The 24,932-nt window shown below is 44.9% G+C and overlaps 1 protein-coding gene across 5 annotated transcripts in view; it reads left to right on the top strand.

Annotated features, from left to right (window-relative positions):
* PLEKHG4B (pleckstrin homology and RhoGEF domain containing G4B) overlaps positions 1-24,932 on the top strand; it is a 175,054-nt gene that overhangs the window by 89,186 nt on the left and 60,936 nt on the right. For all 5 annotated transcript variants that reach the window (XR_006416860.1, XM_044452637.1, XM_044452660.1 and 2 more), the window contains 6 exons: positions 4,554-4,652; positions 5,147-5,289; positions 6,293-6,431; positions 7,602-7,724; positions 10,384-10,548; positions 19,496-20,388. Coding sequence is in view for 4 of the 5 variants with exons in the window: in XM_044452637.1 (XP_044308572.1) it covers positions 4,554-4,652; positions 5,147-5,289; positions 6,293-6,431; positions 7,602-7,724; positions 10,384-10,548; positions 19,496-20,388 (1,562 nt within the window). In the remaining variant the exon portion in view is untranslated. The remainder of the gene's footprint in view (positions 1-4,553; positions 4,653-5,146; positions 5,290-6,292; positions 6,432-7,601; positions 7,725-10,383; positions 10,549-19,495; positions 20,389-24,932) is intronic.

The following is a 24,932-nucleotide window of genomic DNA, read 5'->3' as shown; positions in this document are numbered from 1 at the left end:
CAACCTTCTTTGGGACCAGGCTTTAATTACGTCTGATCAACTCACGATGCAATCCGCTTTGCAGCCTTCTTCCTCGGCTGCTCCTCCTCCTCGCCCATCGACCAATGGAGCGACTCTATAGATCTCCTCATAAACAAAAGGAGAAGAGGAAGCACAGCAGATTAGACAATCTTCGGCCCACGAGAAGGACAGGGCAGACCAGGTGGCCCGTAACACCAAGAAGGCCAACCAGCCGCACCGCTGTGACTCAGGATTGTCCACTCCATCAGTCCCAACCGTGGCATCACTACTGACACCGACTGGCCCAAGTCTTCAGCTGGCCATGTAGGTGACCCCACCAGGGTCTCCGCAACAGATTGTCCCTTCGGCCCTGTCCTCGCCAGATGGTCCAGAGATGGCCCTGCCGGGATCAATTTTGGATGGAGAGATCCTGGACTCTCCACAAGTGGCCCCTCTGATGACATGCTCGTCCACTCCGCAGCTTTCGCCTAAGGTCTCCCTGAGGTCCCCACCTCAGCAGGTGCAACAGCAGCAACGTGTTTCTGGCTGCTCAACTGGAGACTGGGTGCAAGTGCCCTATGAGACCTCTCATCACGAGCCCTGGGAAGACTATGCACCCTATGGATATTATCCATCTGTCTGTCATTGCACACTGTCTCCAGTTCTGAGAGACGCTCCTTAGATGTCCGCAGTGGCTCAGACCAGGCACCCTTCCTCGCCGGCCAACTCCTCTAGTTCTCTACTCCACTACGATTCAGAGTCAGAGGATTCAGATGCAGCATCATCTTTACCGGACATGGTGATTACCACGCAAGGTCCTTGCTCACCTGAATCATATTTGATGTTTGGGGAACTGATAGCAAGATTGGCTAGATCACTGGAGATTGAGGCCCAGTACTACTTCAATCCCAGTGCCGATAATTTTTACAACATTGGGAAGAAGGAGCAATCTGCTGCCATCATTTTCCCACTCATAACATCCTTATGACAAGTGATAATGGAGTCCTGGAGATTCCCCAGCCAACCGCAACCGACTTCACAACGGTACAAATCGATGTACAGAGTTCAGAGCAGGCTATTCCATTCCTCCTGCGCCATCCAAAACTGAACTCTATCATCGTGAAGGCATCTCAGGGCCATGAGATGAGGGAACACTCCACTCCTCCAGAAAAGAAAGGACAATAGGTTGACATGATGGCTCGCTATATTTACATCGCCACAGGTCTTGGCCTCCGGATTTCCAGCTATGAGGCGACGCTGGCTCAGTATCAGTATTTTCAGATGCAAACGTTGGAAAACATCACAGTGTCGCTTTCGGAGCAGCAGAGGGACCTGGCACACATCTTTACCAGAGAAGTGATGCAGATGGCTATCCAACAGCTCTAGGTGGCGAGACATCATGTTGACTGCAACTCGAGGGCCCTCGTTGGTGCTGTAGCCCTCCGTCACCATGCCTGGCTCTGGAACTGCAATTTCCCAGACGAGACCAAGTGGCAAATTGAGAACATGCCCTTCAATGGCTTTGGGGTGTCCTATGCTAGGATGGACCACAAGCTCAAGAACATTCACGAGGCTCGCGTTATGGCTTGTCACATGTAGATTCTTCTATGCCATGGGTCCTCAAACTACAGCCCGGGGGCCGGATCCGGCCTGTCATGCCCATTTATCCACATGTGCCCACCGCCACCCACCTCACCCCACACATGGGAGGCAGCAGTTTACTCACTCAGAGAAAACTATCTCCAAGCGAGCAAGCCGCTGCCTTGTGCGCCCGCCTCCCCTCGCTGTGTGCACCTCTGCACACCCGCACCCGCCTCAGCGCGTGTACTCGCACTCGCCACCCCCACTTCCTCGCCAACCTGTGTGCACCACTAGGCACCACCTTTCCGGCCTGTGCCCAGCACCAGCAGCTTTCAATTGACCCCTTGGTGAAAAAGTTTCAGTACCCCTGTTCTACGCATTTCCTCCAATACTGCTCATTATGAGAACTCTAGCCAAGATCAGTCACGACAATGCTCGGTGAATTCTCATCACTCCCTGGTGGCCTTGCTAACCGAGACCACCATTCTTTGCCTCTCCAACAATACTAGCTCATCTTCTAACTCAACAAGACGGGACAGTGCAGAATCTGGACATTCACTAGCTCAATCTGACAGCCTGGCTTATCTGACAGGTCCTACTGCTTCCTTGGTACCAACAATCCTGTCAGATTCAACGCTGACCCGGCAGTATCCTGCCACAGCTGCCTCTTCATCCCCGATACTGATAACCGTTTCATCGGATCTGAGCGCTCTACACCCTGATATTCAGTTCATTCTTCAGTCGGCGTTAAGCCCTACCTTCAGTTTGCGTTAAGACCATATGCAGCTAAATTGCTGACACCAATCATTTCACCACTCATTCTGCTTTTATTGAGAATATTCTCCAATTTTTATTATCTTTACAGCAGACTGGACTTAAACCTTCGTCAATTAAGCAGTTTCTCACTACCGTGGCCAAGTTTCGGGCTCATCGATATTCTCTAACGTCCTGATCAGTCGCTTCCTTAGAGGATTACAGGATCTTCAACCACCAGTTAGATCAATTGTCCCGACATGGAGCCTTTCTGTTGTCCTACAAGCGCTCACCAAACCTCCTTTCAGGCCTTTGGCCTCTACTGATCTACATCTGTTGTCTTGGAAGACAGCTTTTTTTGTCGCAATTCATCGGCTAGAAGAGCCAGTGAACTTCGTGCTCTTTGTATCGATCCTCCTTACCTTAATTCTCATAAGGAGAAAGTCGTTCTGCGCACCGATCCTACATTTCTCCCAAAGATTGTTTCACCGTTCCATGTCATCAGAACATTGTCTTACCGGCATTCTTCTCTATGCCGTCTACTCCAGTAGAGCACTCACTACACTCTCTCGACGTCTGTTGCTGCCTAGCTTTTTACCGATCTCAGAATGAATCTTTTGTAACACGAAACACCTATTCATCAAGTATTCCAAACATGACAAGGGGTCCCCAATCGGGTTCCAAAGAATTTCTAAGTGGATCGTCCAGACTATTGAACTGACTTATCAACTCTCCAAGTTAGAGTTGCCTGCAATGCCCAGAGGCCATTCTATAAGGGCTGTTGCAGCATCCTCTGCCTTCTCTGCTGGTATCCTGCTTCATGACATTTGTAAGGTGGCAACCTGGACTACCCCTTGCGCATTTGCCAACATTATCGTCTAGATGTTCGTGCCAGACAGGACTGTTCCTTTGGTCGCGCAGTTCTCTCTTCTGTTCTTCATTGACGACACTGTCCCACCTCCGGGTGTGGTAAGCTTCTTAATCGCCCATATGTGTGATGCACAGAGGCCATGACAAAGAAAGGCAGGTTGCTCACCTGTAACTGTCGTTCTTCAAGTAGCCATCTGTGCATTCACACAACCCACCCACTGGCCCACTCGATGTCAGTGACTGGGTTTTACGCTACCGTTTTTCCTCTCGGCTACTGTTCTGTGTGATATATACTTACCTTGGGTGTCTCCTTGAGCTCACTTTGTTATGACATTAATGTGTAATGTTTTTCGCTTCCACTTGGGGGCGAACAGTCGGTCTTCAGTAGACTGGGGAAATGGCGGGCACTCTGCCTTCTTATACTATGGGGGGAGTGGGGTGCAGAGTTCCCGCCAAAACCATTAAGCTTTAAAATCTTCCCAGCTACAGGCACTGCACAGGCGCAGCACTCATATGTATGAATGCACAGATGGCCACTCGAAGAACGACAGTTACAGGTGAGCAACCTGCCTTTCTTGTGCATTTCTTGAAGAATCTGCTTGCTCTCTCTTCCTTCCCCCTTTTTCATTTTATAATCAGACTGATTTACTAGAACTCACAGCTCTCTGAACAGGACACACACACACACGCACAAGAAAATCAGTGAGCAAAAATGTGACAAACACATTAATATACTTTATATTAAGAAAAAGCAACCAGACAAGAAAAAGAAGACAAATATTTAAAAGTAAAGAAATCAAAAATAAAATCTCACAATAGAATGTATGCTCTTTATAACTTGTGATGAATTGCTATCCTACAACCCAGTGATGCTTATTCCTTTCCTAACTCTTCCATTTTATTTTAAAATTTCCAACTTCCAATGTACCTATACATTTCTTTTGGTTTTCAGTATCTGGGTCATCCAGCAGCTCATAACCATTACCTTTCTTTCATTCCTGTCTGCATATTACTTCATGAATACTTGCTTCATCAGTTAAAGTTGTTGCATCTACATCTTATGCATCATGTTTATCTCTCATTATCTGCCATTTGGTGCAACTGTCAGATTGTCCCAAAACTTCCTGCCCTAAAGATATGACTATTGTGAGACAATATTATTTAATTCAAAGAAAAAGAGTACACAGAGGACAGTGTTTATGAAATGTGTGGATTATTATTGCCCTTTCTAAACAAAGCACTTGCAGTGTCAAGCATTTGGATATATCCTATAAAAATGCATTTCAGGGTTATTGGAGAACAGGAGAAATTGGTTTTTAATGTTTCAGTTGTTGAATTTTTACTTGCAGAAACTTGAGCCTTTCATTACAAACTGCAAAGAGGCTGTTGCTTTCTTGCAGTACTCTGTATGTTCACTCAACAGTATCCCGATGCCAAATACAGCACAAGTAAGTATTTACCTTGTTCACTGTTTTGAAATGTGCTACTGGCAGCAGTCATCTGGGTTTGAAGTACTGTATGTTGTAACATGTAGACAGAGAGTAACTGGTTGCATAGTAGTTGAATGAGCTTTAAACCAGGAAGTCCCTGCTTCAACTATTGCTTCTGCCATGGACTTGTTAGTGAAGTTGCATGTTCTCTCCCTTTCTTCTAAGGTTTCTTTCCATAGAGTGGAGGTCATAATATTCACCTACAATACATGATTACTGAGATAAAACCTATGATGTGCTTTGAATGGCCATGATCAGACCTCCAGCAGGGAACAGGGAAACCAGTGGGGGTTGAATGAGTCTGCTGGGAACAAGGGGAGGGGTGGAGGAGGGAGGTTTACATGCTTGTGTGTCTGAATGGATGAGGGCAGCATATGTGTGAGAGAAAAGGAGAAAGGGTTTCTCTGTAGTATTACTAGCAAGAAGAAATAAGTACTATATCTTCCATTTAGGAGGTGAATGACTTAATGAACAAACACAAGACAACAATGAAACTTGTTCTGGAACATGAACTGTTGGTAACCCTAAGACTTCAGGGTGGAACAATCCTTGCAAGGCTTAGGAAGGAGGAATCCTGCAATACAGAAGATTATCGGTAGATATTTACAGTGTCATTATTATTGTACTGTTGATTGCAGATTACTGTGTGATATTTTGAAGCTGTGTTGCTAGTTGGCAAGTAATTAAATCATGGATCATTATAAGAAGTAAGGATTTTCTGTGTCAGAGAAGGTATTTTCAAAGAACTGCTCTAACCCAAATGATTATGCTGATTATATGGAATCACAGACAGGAGAATATGGCATTTTAAAAGTCTGATTCAGATGGAAGATTATGAAGAAGTCCAAAATGAGAATTAAATTTAATATTTTCCCAACGTTAAGGACAAAGTTGACACACATGCATGCACACAATGATCCAGTTTAAATTATCAAGCAACCCATGGTTTCCAGCTACTTACCTGCTTCTGATTCAGAAACAATCCAGCAATACACCACATTGCTGAGATGTTACCATCCAAATTCATGAACTCTCAGTTATTTAGGGGTTAAGTAACCCAGAATTTGCCTAGCAATCACCTGTAGTTCCAGAATTTGGGAATCACAATAAAACAGAGGTAGCGAGTGGGCAGCAGAAAGAGCACTTGCTTGCTCCCTGTACCTCCCGGAATTGACTGTGATATTTGAAACAGATCATAAAAGAGTTTTTAATGGTTTCTTTCAAAGAGCAGGTCCAGCATTCCCAAACAATATATCCTAAACCACTTTAGACACTCTGCTAAATTTAAATGCAGTTTGTTAATGTAACTCTGGAGATTGGAGGATCATGTCTAGCATTTACTCTGTACATAGAACTAGCTACCCCATTTTTTATTTGTACCTTTTAATTTTCACAATATGGTTACGATAGAGATAGGCTGAAATTATGTTTCGGTAGGCTGAGAAGTCTTAGTTCTGTCTTTTTTACTAAATAGATCTTGAGGATCATCATCATCATTGCAAATATGAGATGCCACTTGTTAAGTCTGGGCAGCATCTAGAATGTTTTTTAAAAGGTTTTATGAATGCTTATTTCTCCCCATCCCCACTGCTCCACAGAGATGCTATGGAGACTATTACGAAGCTGTATAATCAAGTAGATGAGGAAGTGCATAGATTGGTTCTGTTGTCTAATAAATGCTTGCAGAAACTAGAGAATCTCTTGGCAATGAGAAAATTTGAAGGAGGCTGTGATCAGGTCAGTACTATTTACATATGCCTGTATATTTTTCCCATAGACAAGTGAAGCATACTTTTTAGCATGAGAGATCCAATTACAGATTTCTGTTCAGCAGTGGTCCTGCTTTTGCATTTACATCCATATACTTTTTTGACTTTCTCTTTATGTTATCCTGGTAACATTGTATGGACACTAGCATGAAAGTTTTCAATTTCTTCTTTGTATCAGTTGCTGAACATAGACTTGAATTATGGTTATGTTGATAGGTTTTCCACAAATTCTGAATGATATGATTTGGTCAGACTGCATTATAGGCTCTTACTCCCTTTGCTATATCTTGCCTCAGTATTAGAGCCACTCCATTTTTTCTGAGTTTATCATTTCCACTGTAAAACACTTTGTATTTATATGACTGAAAATGTCTCATTCCAGCCCACTTTTGTTCACTCACACCAAGTACTGTGATGTTTATCCATTCCATTTCTTGTGTTATGGTTTCCAATTTGTATCTGTTATGTAGCTTTGGACTTTCCCCTCTGTGCATGTCAGCCAATCAACTTCCTTTCAGCTTTGATCTAGTTGCGTCATTAGCAACAGTGCTATTCATATTTGCCTTTTATTCTTCCCTAATAGCTGGTTAAGTCCCTTCCAGCCTGGGAGCCTCATTTTCTGGCACTATCTCATATCTCATTTGGATGGTTTCATCATATGGTTTTCTAGGTTAGAAAATTTAGAAGTGGTTTACCATTGCCTTCTTCTGTACAATACTAATCAGAGTTAACTTGAGCATCACTGCTATGGTCTGTGGAAGATCCTCTGCCAGTGTCCCCTTCAGCTTCTGTTGCTGCCCAGTAGCTGATGTGATCATTAGGAGTCGGATGCATCTTCGTCTGGTGCCTTAGCTTTGACCGTTCCACCTTGGATGATCCTGCTAAGAAATGAGGCTAGTGAAAGAGTCTGTCCTCCTGGTGCCTTTACTTTTATCTTCTCTTACATTCTGAAACCCCCCTCACCACATCAAGTTGTGCATCCAAGAAGGGAAACAGGAAGGTTGCAACAAAAGAGCTGCAATGGCACCATACATTCAGTACTTAGAAAACAGAGGGCTTCACTTTTAAAATAAGTAGGTTATTTTTACGAAGTTGCTCATCTGAATTATCTGTAGATATAACCCTGTATTTTTTACAGATAAAAGTCTGGTTTGAAAATGAGAGCAAGAAATATCTTGGGCCATTGGATCAAGAAACGCTTTCAATTGAAAATCTGAAAAAGAAGTGGGAAGAATTCCTAGTTTTCAGTGAAAAGACAATGGTAAGTCCTTAGTCCAGGAACCATTGATTGTTTTCTGGAACTGTATGTACATAGCTTAAAAAGTATCCAACAAGTGAAGAAATGAGGACTGCAACTTTCAAAGACAAATCATTCTGATAACCTGATTTTAAATTTTCTGTTTTTTAAAAACTTACACCCAGTTAAGAAGGCATGAAATACATGGCACCCCATGTACAAAACTTTTGATTATGCAAGCCAGCCTTCCCAATGGCTATTCTGATATAGTTCCATGGAAAAAGCTGATGTGAGCTAAGGTAGAGCAGAATGGATGCATTTATCTGCGATTCCCTCCCAGAATGTTGTGTATAGACCCTGGCCTGCATAGAGCAGGTGGTTTGAAAAGTCAAGAGGAACTGATGGACTTGTTTAAGGCCCACATATCTTACCTGTGGGGCTTTCAGTTGCTTCCACTGCCACCAACAGTGCTGATTTGAGGGCAGTCTCCTCCTTACTCTACTTCACAGTTGGACCACTGCCACACTGTGGCCAGCTTAGTCTGCATCACATAATTGGAGCAGAGGCTTGAGTTGTAGCAGGAGAAGGGACATTTGGCCTGGTAGTCAGTTTCTAGGAAGGGAGGGAGAGGGAGGGGCCCAATCCATGCCCTGTAATTCTGCATGAGGCATCTTGAGCTACAGCTCAACAGTAGAGAGAGAAAGAACTTAGTGTAGTCACAAGGGTGGGAAAAGTAAAATAGCAAAGAAAGCTAGAGTAGTAGAACAAAGCAGCACAGAAGAAAGACAAGAGACGGATACTAGTTACTGTTCCCAGCATTCCCCAGCCAGCCCTGTTCTGGGACTTTTCTCTGTCTAAACATGCTTTGGATTGTATCTTAAAGCTTTCATCAGATAATATTATCTAAATTTGACTGTAGAAAGAATATGAAAGGTATGTTAGAATTTTTTAAAACCTCCCTTGAAAAGCAGGGGAGGAAAATAACTTAGAAAGGTAAGCTATGCCAGGGAACTTTTTGGTAGGGGTTGTTGTCATATGTTTATTGGGTAGTATTCAACTTTAAAAGTGCATATAGTCAAGGCTATGGTTTTCCCAGTTGCAATGTATGGCTGTGAAAGCTGGACCATAAGGAAGGCTGAGCACCGAAGGACCGAGGCCTTTGAATTGTGGTGCTGGAGGAGACTCCTACGAGTCCCTTGGACTGCAAGGCGATCAAACCGGTCAGTCCTAGAGGAGATCAATCCTGACTGCTCTTTAGAAGGCCAGATACTGAAGATGAAACTCAAATACTTTGGCCACCTAATGAGAAGGAAGGACTCCCTGGAGAAGAGCCTAATACTGGAAACAGTAGATGGCAAAAGAAGAAGGGGATGGCAGAGAACGAGGTGGCTAGATGGAGTCACTGAAGCAGTTGGTGTGAGATTGAGTGGACTCCGGGGGATGGTGGAGGACAGAAAGGCCTGGAGGAATGGGGTCGCAATGGGTCGGACATGACTTTGCGACTAACAACAACAACAACATCCAACTTTAAGTAGACCAATTGAAATGAATGGGGCTTATGATTACAAGCAGTTATCTCCAGCAAATCCTTGATTACTAAATTAAATGGAAATGTGTTAGTTTTCACCTGCAATGCATTGTAACCTATTGTAACCTATTATGTCTATTTTGACCCTACTGTAAGCACATATTATATAAATGTGAAGAAAACAATGGTACTTTCTTTGCATCATCGCTTGCTTTAATGCCAGCATCTCAAAGAATGGAAAACAGGCATATCTTCTGTAAACTCCACCTGGTTTTTTTAAACTGCTGGGACTTCACACACAAGGACCAGAGAGTGGTGCATACATGGACCTCCCAATAGGTCGCTTGTAAGAGGAACTGAAATGAAACTATAGTATGCCTGATATGACTCAGCTAGAAATAAATAGAGAGCATGGCAACTCTACAGCAAAATACTGCTTTTAAAGCTTTTACATTTTATGTTCTCCAAAAAGACTCTGAAATGTTCTCCAAAAAGTTGGAAATGGTTTTTGTGCATCAGCTGACAAACACAGTTCTCCAAACCTGTCTCCTTCCATTATATAACAGAAGGAGCTTTGTCAAGAATATAGAAAACACTACTAGGTTTGTTTCACATTTTACTTATTATTATTTATTTGTTGAATTTCTAACCACCTCCTGGGCGGGTTACAACAGTAAAACCATACCAAATAATATAGAACAATGCCATAAAACTTTTCAAACATTAAAATGACAAGAAAACAACAATAAAAGCACAACCACTAGTATTCCAGATTCTATAAAAGACATATCCCCTTCTGTTAATAAAGTATTAAAAACTAGCTTAATTAAAATACCGGTGGAATAAAAAGTTATTCACTTGATGCCAAAAGGAATGCAGAGATGGCACCAGGCGAGTCTCTCTGGGGAGCTCACTCCAGAGTAGGGAATGCAAACCCATCCAGGACAGGCAAGATATCTCCCATCTGAATAGATGATACTCCCACCAACAGTATCTCCATCTTACCTGGATTAAGTTTTGGTTTATTAGTCCTCATCCAATCCATTATCAAGACCAGACCCCGATTCAGAACATCTACTGCCACACCTGAGTCAGATGAAAAAGAAAGGTAGAGCTGAGTGTCATCAGCATACTGATCAGCATTTTACATTACAGCAGCATTCCCAGGAAGGGCTACAGCTTATAAAGGAGAATTCTTCATTAAAATCTGAAGAGGAATTTCAGGTCTTCAGTAGGTATCTGAATAACATTACCAATCAAACCAAGAAGAGGAGAAGTGAACTGGAGAAGTTGGTCAAGCTATACGAATTTTATGAAACAGTAAGAGAGGTTTTTCTTTATACTTCTCTGTGTATTGTGTACACATCTAAATATTATATTCAGCACTGAATCTGCACTTCCTTCATGTTTGTACAATGATTTTGCATGCTTCATATATGCATTTCCATACAAATAGATTTGCTTATGCATATAACAGACAGTCCACTGCTATGTACTAGCTACAGAATAATTCATTGACCAAACTGAAAGCTTTGGAGTCCTTATTTTCAGAGGCAGGATTAGCCAGGTTGAAACTGGCTTCCCAGCTAAAGAACCTAACGTGTTACCTTAGAGAAATTGCTATGAGAATGTGCATATTCAACAAAAATGTGTACAGAAAACTTTGTATTAAGAGAAATATATTCAAAAAGGCATGGACATTTTCCATACAAAATTTAAGGAACAACTTTAGGAATGAAACTTAAGATTGGAAAAATAAGAAACAGAGTGAAATTGACAAATTTGTCCATCTGAGCACCAGACGCCTCTGCAATGACAAAGAATGATCAGGGTATAACTCCGTTATATCTAATGGGCTGGGTTTTGCTTGTCTTATGGACTGGGCAATTCTCGGTCCACTTCCCAGGAGAAAATCAGTTAGGCAGTATTATTTAGTTTCTTCTAGCGGGATGCGGTAGTGCAGTGGGTTAAACCGGTGAGACAGTGGGCTGGTTGATCAAAAAGTCGACAGTTTGAATCCGCAGACAGGGTGAGATCCCATACTCTGTCCCAGCTCCTGCAAACCTTGAAGTTCGAAAGCATACAAATGCAAGTAGATAAAAAAGTACTACTTGGGTGGGAAGGTTACAGCATTCCATGCACTTCGGTGTTTAGTCATGCTGGCCACATGGCCATGGAAACTGTCTGCAGACAAACGCTGGCTTCCTCAGCTAGGAAACGGAGATGAGCACCGCCCCCTAGAGTCAGAGATGACTGGACTTTAATGTCATGGGTAAACCTCTACCTTTTTATGCCAACTTTCAGGGCAAAGCCCTCTCAAAACAGCTCACAAAAGTTAATTGGCTTCATACTTTAGGTTTGTATGTACAAATGTACACTTTCAATCATTAGACTTTCAAATAAGATACTTGCAATCCAAACTCCCAGTTGTTTTGCTGTTATCCACCCTTCTCTAATGCATTTTATTATTGTGAGCCGCCCCAAAGCTTCGGCGAATGGGGCAGCATAGAAGCCTAAATAAATAAATAATAGAATTCCACTATGTCTATTGCAGCCTTTATGCAGGAAGCACAATTTCCAGCCTATGGACCTAATTTAGCTTATGTTGGAACCCAATCCTGCCAGTGCTGGAATCCAGTCCAGCCTACAGAGAGTCAAGCACCCTCTGCAAATACCACCACTTGCCCTTTCCAAGCACTCACCCAACCCCAAGAAAGAATTCCTATGCCATCTCTAATCAGAGACCAAAGGAGAAATGGAGATTCTGCCCACACCACTGAGCTGTGTTTTGTGTAAGTGCTGGCTGAATCCTTTCCCACCCCTGTTGCACCTTATTCTGAAAGCAAGGCGGGTGAGAAGGAGGCACTCAATCACTACTTGCAAGCTCCTACAAACATTAGCCAAGTTCCATGCTAAGTGTGCCTATCTCTCAGGGAGAAAAAGAAAGAAAAACTGGCCAACACGGCACCAATCACACTATAAGAGAGAAGGAGCCCCACCCACCAGGCCTACTCCCAAAGTGGTTGCTCCCAAACCTTATGGCCTTTCTTCGTCATGGCCTCTGTGCATCACACATATGGGTTCTGCGCCTGCACAGTGCCTTTGGCCGGAAGATTAACAGCTAACGGTTTTTGGCGGGAACTCCACTTCCCCTCCCCCCCAGCATTATATAAGGAGCGGAGTGTCCGCCATTTTCCAGTCTTTGTGACTGCCGTTCGTTGTGCCTAGTGCCGCTTCGCTCTCGCTCAGATTGTTATTTACCTTCTTGCTTGTTCGAAAATCTCCTTTTTTCTCTTACCAAGTTTTTATATCCCTTGTTCTTGTTGTTAGTATTTTACTTATATTTCTTTAAATTTACACCATTTTTTCTTCTTTATCATTCCTATAAAAAAAACAAAACCAAAAATATTACTTTCCCGCTTTACTATCTCCTTTTTTCTTCTTTCTACGATGGCGCAACGGGCGGCGTTCCGCAAGTGCGGAAAATGCGGTGCCAAAATGCCCGCCGCAGACCCGCATGATCTGTGCCTCCTTTGTTTGGGGGAAGGGCACAGAACCGATAAGTGCGGCCATTGTTTGGCCTTCTCTAAACAGGTGAGGAAGAACAGGGAGAACCGCCTCCGCAAACTCCTTTGGGATCAGGCTCTCCTCCAATCTGATCGGCTGGTGGCTAAGCCTTCCACTGTTGTGGCCCCACCCGAAGGCCGTCCAACTTCGGCTGACCTGCTGCAAAGTTCGGCCTCTTCCTCCATTGCTCCACCCTCACGCCCTTCTGAAGAAGGCGCTCATGCTATGGCCGATCAGTCTGTTTCCTTGCCAAAGAAGCAAAAGGAAAAGAGAAAGCACAGCGACTCAGATAAATATCCTGTGCAGAAGAAGGCCAAGAAAGATAAGACGGGCAAACCGGTTAAGAAGCCAAAGAATCCCGAGCAGGCAAAACACCGTCACTCGGGCTCGGCCTCTTCCTCGATTCCGATACCTACTTCGGAACCGACCCCCTCGGTCCTGACCATCCAGGTGGCTATGAGGGTCACCGCGCCGGCCGGCAGCCGAACCTGTTATGGATTCGAGGAGGGGTTCTATCTCTGATGGGGAAATACGAGACTCCTCACCTAGGCCTCGATCACCAACCCCGATGCCTCCGATCCCGATGGACACTGAGATCGCCATCTCCCCTCTGAGAAGCCGTAGAAGCCGTTCCTCGGATGCAAGGTCTGATGATTGGTACCACTCCAGGTACTCCTCTGCTCCGAGACGGGAAGAGTACCACTCTACAGCCTACTATCCAACCTCTAGGGGACAATCTTCACCACCAGCGCCTCGACAGCGTTTCCATTCAACACCCAGAGACGCCCCAAGGGCACCATCTAGAGAGAGTGGCAGATCGGAGTCCCCAGGAGATTCTTCCTCCAGTATACCGCCCCCCTACTGGATGGAATCCGAAGAGTCTGAGGCTGACTCAACCTCGCCAGATGCTGTAGTTGCTTCCCAGGGTCCGGGGTTGCCCAAGGAACCGTACATATCGTTTAACAATCTGATGGCCAGACTAGTGAGATTGCTCAATATAGAAGCCCACCAACAGCCGGGACCGAGCATCAATCGTTTTTATGATGTGGTTAGAGGTGAACGATCCACATCTATTGCCTTGCCGTTTATTACTACCTTACGGCAGGCAATGACTCAGCCATGGGACCTCCCAGCTAATCCACAACCGACCTCTCGTAAATACGAGTCCATGTATCGGGTGTGGGAAGAGGACATCCCATTTCTTCTCCGCCACCCCAAACCGAATTCGGTTGTTGTAGAATCCTCGCAGGGTCGGAAAGCCCGTGGACACACCTCACCTCATGACAAAGAGGATAGAAAGGTTGATTCTCTCGCCCGCCGAGTATACGCAGCTTCGGGCCTTGGTTTAAGAATCTCCAATTACGAGGCAACCCTGGCGCATTACCAGTATTTCCTGATGCAACACCTGGACGCCATCATCGATACTTTTCCGGGAAACCAGGGCGAACTTGCTAAGACTTTTGTTAAGGAAGCTATGCAAGTGGTGGTGCAACAGCTTTCTACCGCGAGACACCACGTGGACTCTGATTCGAGGTTGCTGGTTGGTTCAATTTCCCTCCGCAGGCACGCCTGGTTGCATAATTGCAATTTTCCGAATGAGATGAAGTGGAGAATTGAAGAGATGCCGTTCGACGGTTCCGGCCTCTTCCATGCAAGGACGGACAGCAAATTGAAGAAAATCCATGAATCAAGGATGACCGCACGTCGTATGGAATTGCAATCTCTACCCCGACGTAAATGGTCATAGTCACATCCACAGTACCGTCAACAGTTTCCACCTCGGCAGCAGTAACCGCATCAACGTCTGCAGTGTCACAGGCAACAGCCGCCACAGCGCTTCCAACAGGGCCGCCGCCGTTTCGATACGGACAGGCGACAGCGCTGATGTGACGAGCGAACCTCTCCTCTCATTCCAACTCCCCCCTCCCCCCTCTCATTTGGGGATCGACTGAAGAGTCGACTCTCCATTTGGGAGTCCATCACATTTGATGGATGGGTGTTATCTATCATCCCGCACGGATATGGAATCGAATTCGACGTTGTACCATCACTGAATCCTATTCGATATACTCCGACTTCTTTGGTACTGTTAGACGAGATTCACCAACTCCTCGCTAAAGGAGCTATTCGTCGCCTGTCGTTATCGGAAGGATTCCATGGATTCTATTCCAGATACTTTACAGTTCCGAAACGAGATGGGGGTCTAAGACCAATATTGGACTTGAGAGCTCTCAATAGATTTATAACACCAAAGAAGTTTCGGATGACTACACTTCAAAGAATTCTTCCGTTGTTGGGAAGAGGGGATTGGTTCGCCTCATTGGATCTGAAGGATGCCTATTTTCGTATTTCAATACATCCAAGTTATAGGTGTTTCCTTCGTTTTGCTGTGGACTCTGAAATCTACGAATTCAATGTGCTACCATTTGGATTGGCCACTGCACCAAGAGTTTTTATGAAGTGTATGGCCCCTGTCTGTGCACACCTTCGATTACGTGGAATTCGGATATACCCGTACCTTGATGATTGGTTGCTGGTTGCTGACACAGAAGCAGGACTTTCATCTGCTGTTGAGTTTACATGTGCTCTATTGCATGATCTCGGACTCTGTATTAATCGACGGAAATCTTCCCTTCTCCCTACGCAGGTGATCAACTTTATCGGAGCCCGACTAGATTCGACATTGGCAAGAGCCTTCCTTCCTCGGGACAGACGACATGCAATTGCTCATTGCATCGCTCGGATTCGACAAGAACTGCTCCCGCCCGGTCTATTCAGAGTCTGTTGGGTCACATGTCTGCTTCCATTGCTGTGGTTCCACACACCAAACTCAGGCTACGTCCCCTTCAACTGTTCTTCAACGGGGTGTTTCGACCACAGATGGACCCCCCTACCAAACGGATTCGACTCCCGGCTTCTGTCCTTCAGTCCCTGTTATGGTGGATAGACCCAGCCAATCTAACCGTAGGTGTTCCATTCCGACCCCGGTACCTTACAATAACCCTCGGTACCGATGCGTCTCTACTGGGATGGGGAGCAATCTGTTCCGATTTACGTACCCAAGGGATATAGAGTCAGCGGGATTGCAGGAACCATATCAATTTCCTGGAACTTCTTGCCGTTTTCAAAGCCCTTCAATCATTCGAGGATGTGCTTCTGCACCAGGTCGTCCAGGTGACCTCGGACAACATGGTGACAGTCTTTTATTTAAACAAACAAGGGGGAACCCGATCCCGGAAACTAGCCCGCCTGGCCATGCAGATTTGGGACTGGTGCATACCGAGAGGTATCACTCTTGTAGCAGTTCACCTAGCGGGCACGGAAAATACAGACGCCGATCTCTTGAGCAGACATATGTCGCGGTCCCACGAATGGGAATGCGGGCATGCACGGCATATTGTTCCAGAGCGGGAGTGGGTCAGGACTCCCTCGGGGACACTTTCATGATTCCCTGGACAAACATGACTTTTTATGCTTTCCCTCTGATCCCACTCATCATGAGAGTGTTGGCAAAGATCATTCACGAAGGGGCCACAGGGATACTGATCACCCCCTGGTGGCCACGCCAACAATGGTTCTCAACTCTCCTTCACGTCTCCAGAGAAGAGTTTCTCCAACTCCCTCTTCTTCCTTATCTCATTACCCAGAGGGAGGGCGCAATCCGTCACCCAGATTTGCTATCGCTGAAACTGACTGCATGGAGGATACAGTGATCGCCTCTGATACAACGGTATCGACACCACAAACTGTTCCAACTATTCCTGCTCAGCAGAGTCTACACCCAGATCTACAGTATATCCTCGAATCTGCGCTATGACCATCTACTAGGAAGTCATACGTGGCAAAATGGCAGAGATTCTCTAACTTTGCCAATTTACACTCTTTTCTGGCCCCTTCAGCTTCTGTTTCACAGATACTTCAGTTTCTCTTTGAATTGCATCAGTCTGGACTCAAACCCTCATCCATAAAGGTTTATACAGCAGCAATTTCACATTATCGAGGAACTATACATGGCCTCTCCATCTTTGCTCAACCTCTGATTAAAAGATTTTTAAGAGGATTGAGTAATCTACATCCAACTATAAGACCTCTAATGCCCACCTGGAGTCTCTCAGTGGTTTTACAAGCACTGACTCGACCACCTTTCGAACCCATGGCGACGATCGATCTACGCCTTGCTTCATGGAAGACGGCCTTCCTTGTTGCAGTAACTTCAGCCTGTAGATCATCTGAACTCTGCGCCCTTTGGGTAGACCCCCCCTTCCTAAATTTTCATAAGGAAAAGGTGGTTCTTCGAATGGGTCCGTCTTTCCTTCCGAAGGTCGCTACTTAGTTTCACATGCAACAGGAGATTGTTTTACCGGCATTCTTTCTGACCCCTTCGAATCCAATAGAACGATCTCTGCATATGCTGGACGTTCGTCGTTGCTTAGCTTTTTATAGGTCCAGGACTGAGTCTGTTCGGCGTTCCAATAGACTTTTTGTGAAATATTCAGAACATGATTGGGGTTGCCCAGTCACAACGTCTTTCGAAATGGATAGTAAATACAATTGTCCTATCTTATCAGTTGGCTAAGTTGGACTTACCATCTACTCCAAGAGGCCATTCTACAAGAGCTGTCGCTGCTTCTTCGGCCTTTGCATCAAGAGTCTCGATAGAAGACGTGTGCAGAGCGGCCATTTGGGCTACTCCGTGTACCTTCGCCAGACATTATAGACTCGATGTCCGTGCCAGACAGGATTGCTCTTTTGGCAGAGCTGTTCTTTCTTCCGTCCTTTGTTGATGACACCTCCCTCCTCCATTTTGGGTAAGCTTGTTATTCTACCCATATGTGTGATGCACAGGGGCCACGACGAAGAAGAACAGGTTGCTTACCTGTAACTGATGTTCTTCGAGTGGCCATCTGTGCAGTCACACAACCCACCCTCCGATCCCGCTTGGTGTCATGGGTGGTCCGACTATTTTCTGCGATACTATGATAGCTTTTTCCTATGTGTCATACCACTACTAAATTTGGATTTCTTGTCATTCTGACAAACCTTTTATTATGCAACAAACGCCGGTCTTTCAAAGACTGGAAAATGGCGGACACTCCGCTCCTTATATAATGTTGTGGGGGAGGGGGAGCGGAGTTCCCACCAAAAACCGTTAGCTGTTAATCTTCCGGCCAAAGGCACTGCGCAGGCGCAGAACTCATATGTGTGACTGCACAGATGGCCACTCGAAGAACATCAGTTACAGGTAAGCAACCTGTTTTTCCTGTCCTGGCTCCACCATCTTTCTGACTAGTACAATGCCTCTAACCATGAAACATTCTGGTGACTGAAAGACTTTGGGATTTGAGAAGTACTCCCTTTTAGGTATGCTTTAAAAGCCCTTCAGACTTCCATGACAGTACATAGTAGGTCCAGAGAGGTCTGCCTGGCGCCGTCATTAATTGCTTTTAGGCACCAGGCCAAGACTTTTTTCTTTAAACACTATTTTAATTGTTAAGGTTTATTTATTGATTTTAAACTGACAAGGCTGTTTCCACTATTTTATGTATTTTATGTATGCTATGTATTTATATGCAGGATTTTAATGATTGCAAGCCTCCCCAAGGCTTATGCGAAGGGGGTGGCATATAAGCTGTCTAAATAAAAATATAAATAAATAAATAGTAATTCAGCAGGTCATGGAAATGAATCTAAGCTCAGTGGACAGCATGTCTCTTCTTTCCTATTTGGTGGCCACATCAATGTGAACTGGAGTGAGAGGGATTCTAAACTGGAGCTGTATCACAACACACTGGCTAGAGGAGTGCTAGCTAGGCCATAAGAAGTGTTACAACTGCTAACAGAGCCAGGCCTTGCCCAAAGCACAGCCTTGGAACCTTTACTCTCAGCCTAACCTTCCTCACAAGTTTGTTGGGTAAATAAAATGGAGAGGAGATAGCCTTTTAAGCTGCATTGGGTGCCCCACACAAGGTAAGATGGTGGGATATAAATATAATAACAAATAATTCATTTATGATCACTTACTGAAGTACAACTTCTGTCACCATTTTCCCCTCATTGCCAGAATGTACCAGAACATAGAGAGGAAACTATCAATATCGAAGTTTGCTTTCCCACCCTGATATCTTCCACTTATTATGTGACTAAAGATGCTGTTCTATGTAAGATTAGATAGGAAAAAAGTTTGTAATTCCCAACATGCCCCAGCCAGCTATGCTGATGCATGCTAGGAACTTTAGGCCTTTTTTCCTACCTAGATTTGCATAGGATTGTGCCTTAGGTCACCTTTGCCACAGAAGCAGTAAAAGAACTACTTTAATGTTAATTTCAGCCAGGGCTTGCTTGACACCTTCAATATTTAGTTTGTGTTTATCTGTGATGGTGGTAGGAGCACTAACCCTTTCTTTATTGGGTCTCTCTCTACATAAGAATGACTTTGAATAGTGCAGTTCTACCCTAATTCCAGTATTCACAGGGCATGTAAAATGTAGATCTTTGTTAGCTAATTAGTTAGCTAATTTTCCACACTACCAGTGGAAACCCTTTTGTAAATTTTTGTGGGTTTTTAAAATATTGGGTAAAATTTGTCTTCCTTCATGAGCTGCTGCATATGCCCACAGATAGATTATAAATGTTAACGGTTAAATATATAGTACCCTTTGTTTAACTGGTCTCTCTCCCTCCCTCTTTACTTATCATTCAGACTCAGCAGTGGCTGATTCAATGTAATGAGTTTCTTGAGCAACTGTCAGCAGAGGCCAACTATTCTCAATCTGCAGTTCATATTTTGCAAAAGTACCACCAAGAAGCTGCAAAAGTTTCTGCAGAAAACTTCCAGAAAGCCACTGAGATTATAAATGCTCTAGGTAACAAAGAGATTGAACTGAAGCAATGGAATATTTTATGGCTCAAATGTCAGCAGACCAGGCAGCATTTACAAGAGGAGCTTTCAAAAGTGGTGAAAGGTTCCAGCAAAGAAGGAACTCACAGTACTCTCAAGGAGATTGGCTGGAGAAGTAGCCATTATCTGGGCAGCAAATCTGGAAAACAATATGGACATTCATCTAGCTGTTGTTCTAGCACTGATGATGCTAACCTTTGGAATAATTATACATTTCAATGTGGCAGCTTGCCAGTAGCTACTTTGTCTTTTTTGGTTAAGGAAGATACCACTCAAAGCATAGATAAGAGCTCTTCCATTAAACCTTCAGTGTCACAGACTCTTACTCCTCTGTTGAATAGGTTTCAGAGGACTACCCATGTTTCAGAGGACTTGGACAACATTTCTACCTGCTACTCAGAGCCAATCCAGGCATCCACCACCCGCCACAGGAAGCACCCACTCAAGAAGATTATGAAGAAGACACAAAGCTTTGAATTGACTCGACATGAAAGCGATCACTGTGAACTGCATCACCATGGATATACTGGAGTTTATATAAGAGGACTGGAGGTAGCCAGTAATGTTGCTGCAGAGAAGAGAAACACGCAGCGTTCAAATATTAGAAGTCCTTTGGTTTCTAGAAATCACAGTTTATCATCTCCATCAAGAATCCACCACACAGAGAATGAAGAAGAGAAGAAAAGAGGGGGAAGGTGAGAAATGACAACAAGGGAATGCATTTTGGTGAACAAACAACAGCCTGAAAAGTGCTGTAAAGATTTAAGTATACTCTCAGTTTTGGGTTGCTAGATAATTTAGTCTATGTACTGTCTTGCTTTTAACCACTCAAACTGATTAAAAATAAATACTATGCAATCACAGTACAGGTCATGTTTTGAGGGTCTTTAATTCATTTCACAAACAAAAGGGAACAAATGTAATATTATTTGTGATACTCAACTCTGCACTGAGCAACATATTAGGGGATAATCATCACTATCATCTTAATATTAATATACTGTATCATTTACCTCAATATTAGTGTAATATTTGGTTCTATAGAAACTGTGGGGCAGCTAGCATCAGTCTAAATTCATATTTGTGAATTAAATACACAGTTTTCAGAGCTTTATTCTCAGAGCCAATAAATTAAAAGAAAACATCATCTCGTTTAAAAGATTGCTGTTAGGTAGTTCTAGGTCCATAATTCAGTGCTACAAGTACATTGTACATTACAGGGCAGCATGTGTTTTCCCATGGAGATCCTCTGAAGGCCATGGCTTTCCCATTCATTTTTGAGGGGTAGTGTTCCTTCTACTAAAGTGAATGGGAATGACTATATGTGCAGGAGCACCATACATACAAGGGGTTCTGAGTTTGTGGCCAATGAACAGTGCAATTGTTCCTCTGAACCACATTGAAATCTGAGAGCAATGAAAGATTCATTAGTAGCCTCTGGTGGTGTTCATGGTTGTAAATATTAAAAGATGTAAAGTTTGAAGCACAGATTTATAATGTATGAACAATGATAGTTGATCACATCAGCTGATATTCTATCACATTAAACCTATCAGAATTTTAAAGAAGGATTGAGTAAGTACTCGCATGTAGATATCAGTGCTTGGACTTCACAAGAACAAAGAGAGAAGGGTGTACTGAAAGGGATGGCCTATTGCTTCTGACAGGCAGGTCAATGCCCACCCACCTGCCAGAGCCTCCCCTCTCCCCAGCAGTAGCAGAATTACTTATCTGTTCTCCCAAGGCAGTAACACAGAAACATAGAAACAGAGTCAGAAGGGGCTTCCTGGGTCATCTAGTCTGACCCCTGGCTCTAGCTGGCTCCATTCATTACATGCCTACCATGTGCATGTCTAGCCTATCCTTGAACACCCTCACTGATGGGACCTCAACCATCTCCCATGGAAGCCCATTCCATACCCACAGGGTCCTAACTGTCAGAAAGTACTTCCTGGCATCCAAATTGAGCCTTGGTTCCCTGAGCTTTGCTCCGTTGGAGCACGTCCTGCCCTCCTCTGCAGGGGAGAACAGGTCTCTACCCACCTCTGGGCAGAGGTAGACACCCCCTCACATACCTGTATGTCGCCAACAGATCCTCTCTCAGTCTCCTCCAGGCTGAAGAGACCCAGTTCCCTCAGTCTTGCCTCATACAGCATCCCCTGCAAACCGGTCACCACCCTTGTGGCCTTACGCTGCACTGACTCTAACCTGGCTATATCCTTACTGTAATGAGGGGTCCAAAACTGAGCACAATACTCCAGTTGCGGGCGCACCAGAGTCATATAGAGTGGTAGTAATACCTCTCTCAATCTAGAAGCCGCACTTCTGGCTATGCAACCAAGGGTAGCGTTCACCCTCTTGACCACCGCATCACACTGCTGACTCATGTTTAGCCTACAGTCAACCAGTACCCCGAGATGCCTTTCACAAGTGCTGCTCTCCAGCCACTTGTCCCCTAACCTGTACTTATGACACCATTCCTATGCCCCAAGTGCAAGAGCTTGCACTTATCCACAGAACACATCCTGTTGTCTCCTGCCCATTTCCATAGTCTGTCCAGATCCTTTTGGATCTGGAGTACTTGCTCCTCAGTTGTGGCCACTACCCTGGTTTTAGTATCATCTGCCAATTTGATCAGCAGACTGTTCACCCCTTCTTCCATTTCATTGATGAAAAGATTGAACAGGACCGGCCCCAGGACAGAGTCCTGGGGGACACCGCTTGTTACTGGCCGCCATCCTGATGATTTCCCACTAATGGTTACCCTCTGCTTTCGGTCAGTCAAGTCATCCAGGGGTCCTCAAACTTTTTAAACAGGGGGCCAATTCACTGTCCCTCAGACCATTGAGGGGTCAGACTATACTTTGAAAAAAATAAGAACAAATTCCTATGCACACTGCACATTAAAATTAATTAAAATAAAGTAAAAATAAATTAAAATTAAAATTAATTAAACATTAATTAAAAATTAATTAACAAATTAAAAATGTTTGCTCCACTCGCTTGGGCTGCAGCAGAAACCCAAGATGAGGTGAGGAAGAGCATGTCCATAGTCAAGGGACATATCTACAATGCCCGCAATCATGCTGGGGGCAGTGGGGAAGACGGACGTGGTTGTGCTCGTGCAGGAAAGGCAGATGAGATCTCCCCCTCCCCGAGCGCACCTGCGATCACGGCCATCTTCCCTCCCCTCAGCACAACTGCAATCATGCCTGTCTTCCCTGTGCGAGCGCGAGCGCTGCCATCTCCCCACTGAGTAGGCCTGCGCCGGCTCAAAGCTTTTGGACTCGCTTGGAGATTGTTTTTTCCAAGTGAGTCCAAAAGCTCTGAGGTGGGTCGGATAAAGGAGCATGGCTGGCCAGATACAGCCTGTGGGCCGTAGTTTGAGGATCCATGCCCTAATCCATTGGACATAGCATTGGTCTATCTCAAAAATCCTCAATTTCTCAACCCTGATATCATGGGGCACTTTGTCAAAAGCCTTGCTGAAATCCAGGTAAATCATATGCACTGTGTCCCCTCCATCTAGCCACCTTGAACCCTTGTCATAGAATTTCACAAGGTTTGTCTGCCAGGATCAATTTTAGCAGAAGCAATGTTGTGTGGTCAAAAACCACCCTTTCCTATTTAGGGTTACTAGATCTCTCACTTTTATGAGCCTTTCCATTGTCTTTCTTACAATGGACATAAGGCCAACCAATCTGTAATTTCCCATGTCCCTTCTACTACACTTTTTGAAAATTGGGACCCCTGCCACCCTCCAGTCCTCTGGAAGTTCACCCATTCTCCACGAGGCCTCAAAAATCGAGGCCAGTGGGCATGAGAGAACCCATGTCAACTCTTGAAGTACTCTCAGGTGTAACCTGTCAGGACCCGGCACCTTTGAACCCTCCAGTGCCCTGAAAAGCTCCTCGAATTCTAGGGGGGTGACTCTAATCTGTGCCCCTAAGTCCCCAGCCTCATCTAATATCCCATGCGGATCTCCCCCATCCTGCTTTGGGGAGAACACAGAGGCAAAATAGTCATTTAGCATCTGTGCCTGTTCCCTCTTATCAGTCCTGGATCCCCTTCCTCCTTATTAAGCAGTCCCACTACCTATCTCCCATTCCTCTTGCTATTTACATGCTGATAGAAGCCCTTTTGGTTGCTCTTGATATTCTTTGCAAGTCTCAGCTCGTAATGAGCCTTAGCCTTGCAAAGAATCCTTCTGCAATGGGCCGCCTCCTCCTGGTACACCCTTTTGTCTATTTGCCCCAGTACCTATTTCCTACAAAGGTTCCTCTTGCATCTAATCCCTCTTAGGACTTCCTTTTCCATCCATGATGACACTCTCCTTCTCCCTGCCTTACTAACTAGAGGTATTGCTAAGGCGTGCACCTCCAAAATCTCCCTTTTGAATGCCATCCACCCCTCCTGAACTCCCTTGCCTTCCAGGAGACTTTCCCCAGTTTGGCCTTCAATTGACCAAAGTTGACTGTCATGAAGTCCCAGCTTCTAGCGCTCAACCTGCTGCACGTCCCCATTGCCCTGATCTCAGAGCAAAGGATGGAGTGATCACTTGTATCCATAGCTCCCCTAATCTGTACCTCATCTATCTGCTCCTCCCTGTTGGTCAAAACCCAGTCAAGGATGTTTCCCCCCCTCGTCACCTCTCAGACCCTCTGTGTGAAAACCCTCCCTCTATAGTGTCTAGGAAGCAACATGAACTGGCTGTCACTGCTGAGTGAGTCTCCCAGCTAATATCTGGGAGATTGAAATCTTCCATAATTACTGTGTCCCTCCCCCAAGATATACTTAGAACAGAGGTCCTCAAACTTTTTTAACAGGGGGTCAGTTGAAAGGTGGCGGTGGTGCATGTGGACTGGTGAGGTGGCAGCGTGTGCAGCGGGGCGGCAGTGGGCATGGGTGTGGCGGTGGGCACAGGACCGCAAGGCGACGGTGACAGGAGCGGGACCAGCTGCCCCTGACCTGGCTACCCCTGAGCTCACATAAAGTGGGGGGGGGGGAATGGGCATGGTGGGCCGGATTTGGCCCATGGGCCGTAGTTTGAAAACCCATGCCTTAGAATCTGATCTGTCAGGACATCGTCCAGGGTCTCAAGTTGACCTGGAGGGCAATAACATACCCCCATTGTCAGGTCCCTCTCCCTGTCAAAACCCCTAAGTTTCACTCAGACTGCCTCTACCAAATCCCCCTCTGTGCTGCATTCTATCTCACTGCATCCTATCCATTCCCTGAC

The sequence above is a fragment of the Varanus komodoensis genome, unplaced genomic scaffold, assembly GCF_004798865.1.
Source record: "Varanus komodoensis strain SLA01 unplaced genomic scaffold, ASM479886v1 scaffold10, whole genome shotgun sequence".
Lineage (NCBI taxonomy): Eukaryota > Metazoa > Chordata > Lepidosauria > Squamata > Varanidae > Varanus > Varanus komodoensis.
Note: the sequence above shows the minus strand (reverse complement) of the source record. Positions and strands in the feature narration are given on the sequence as shown.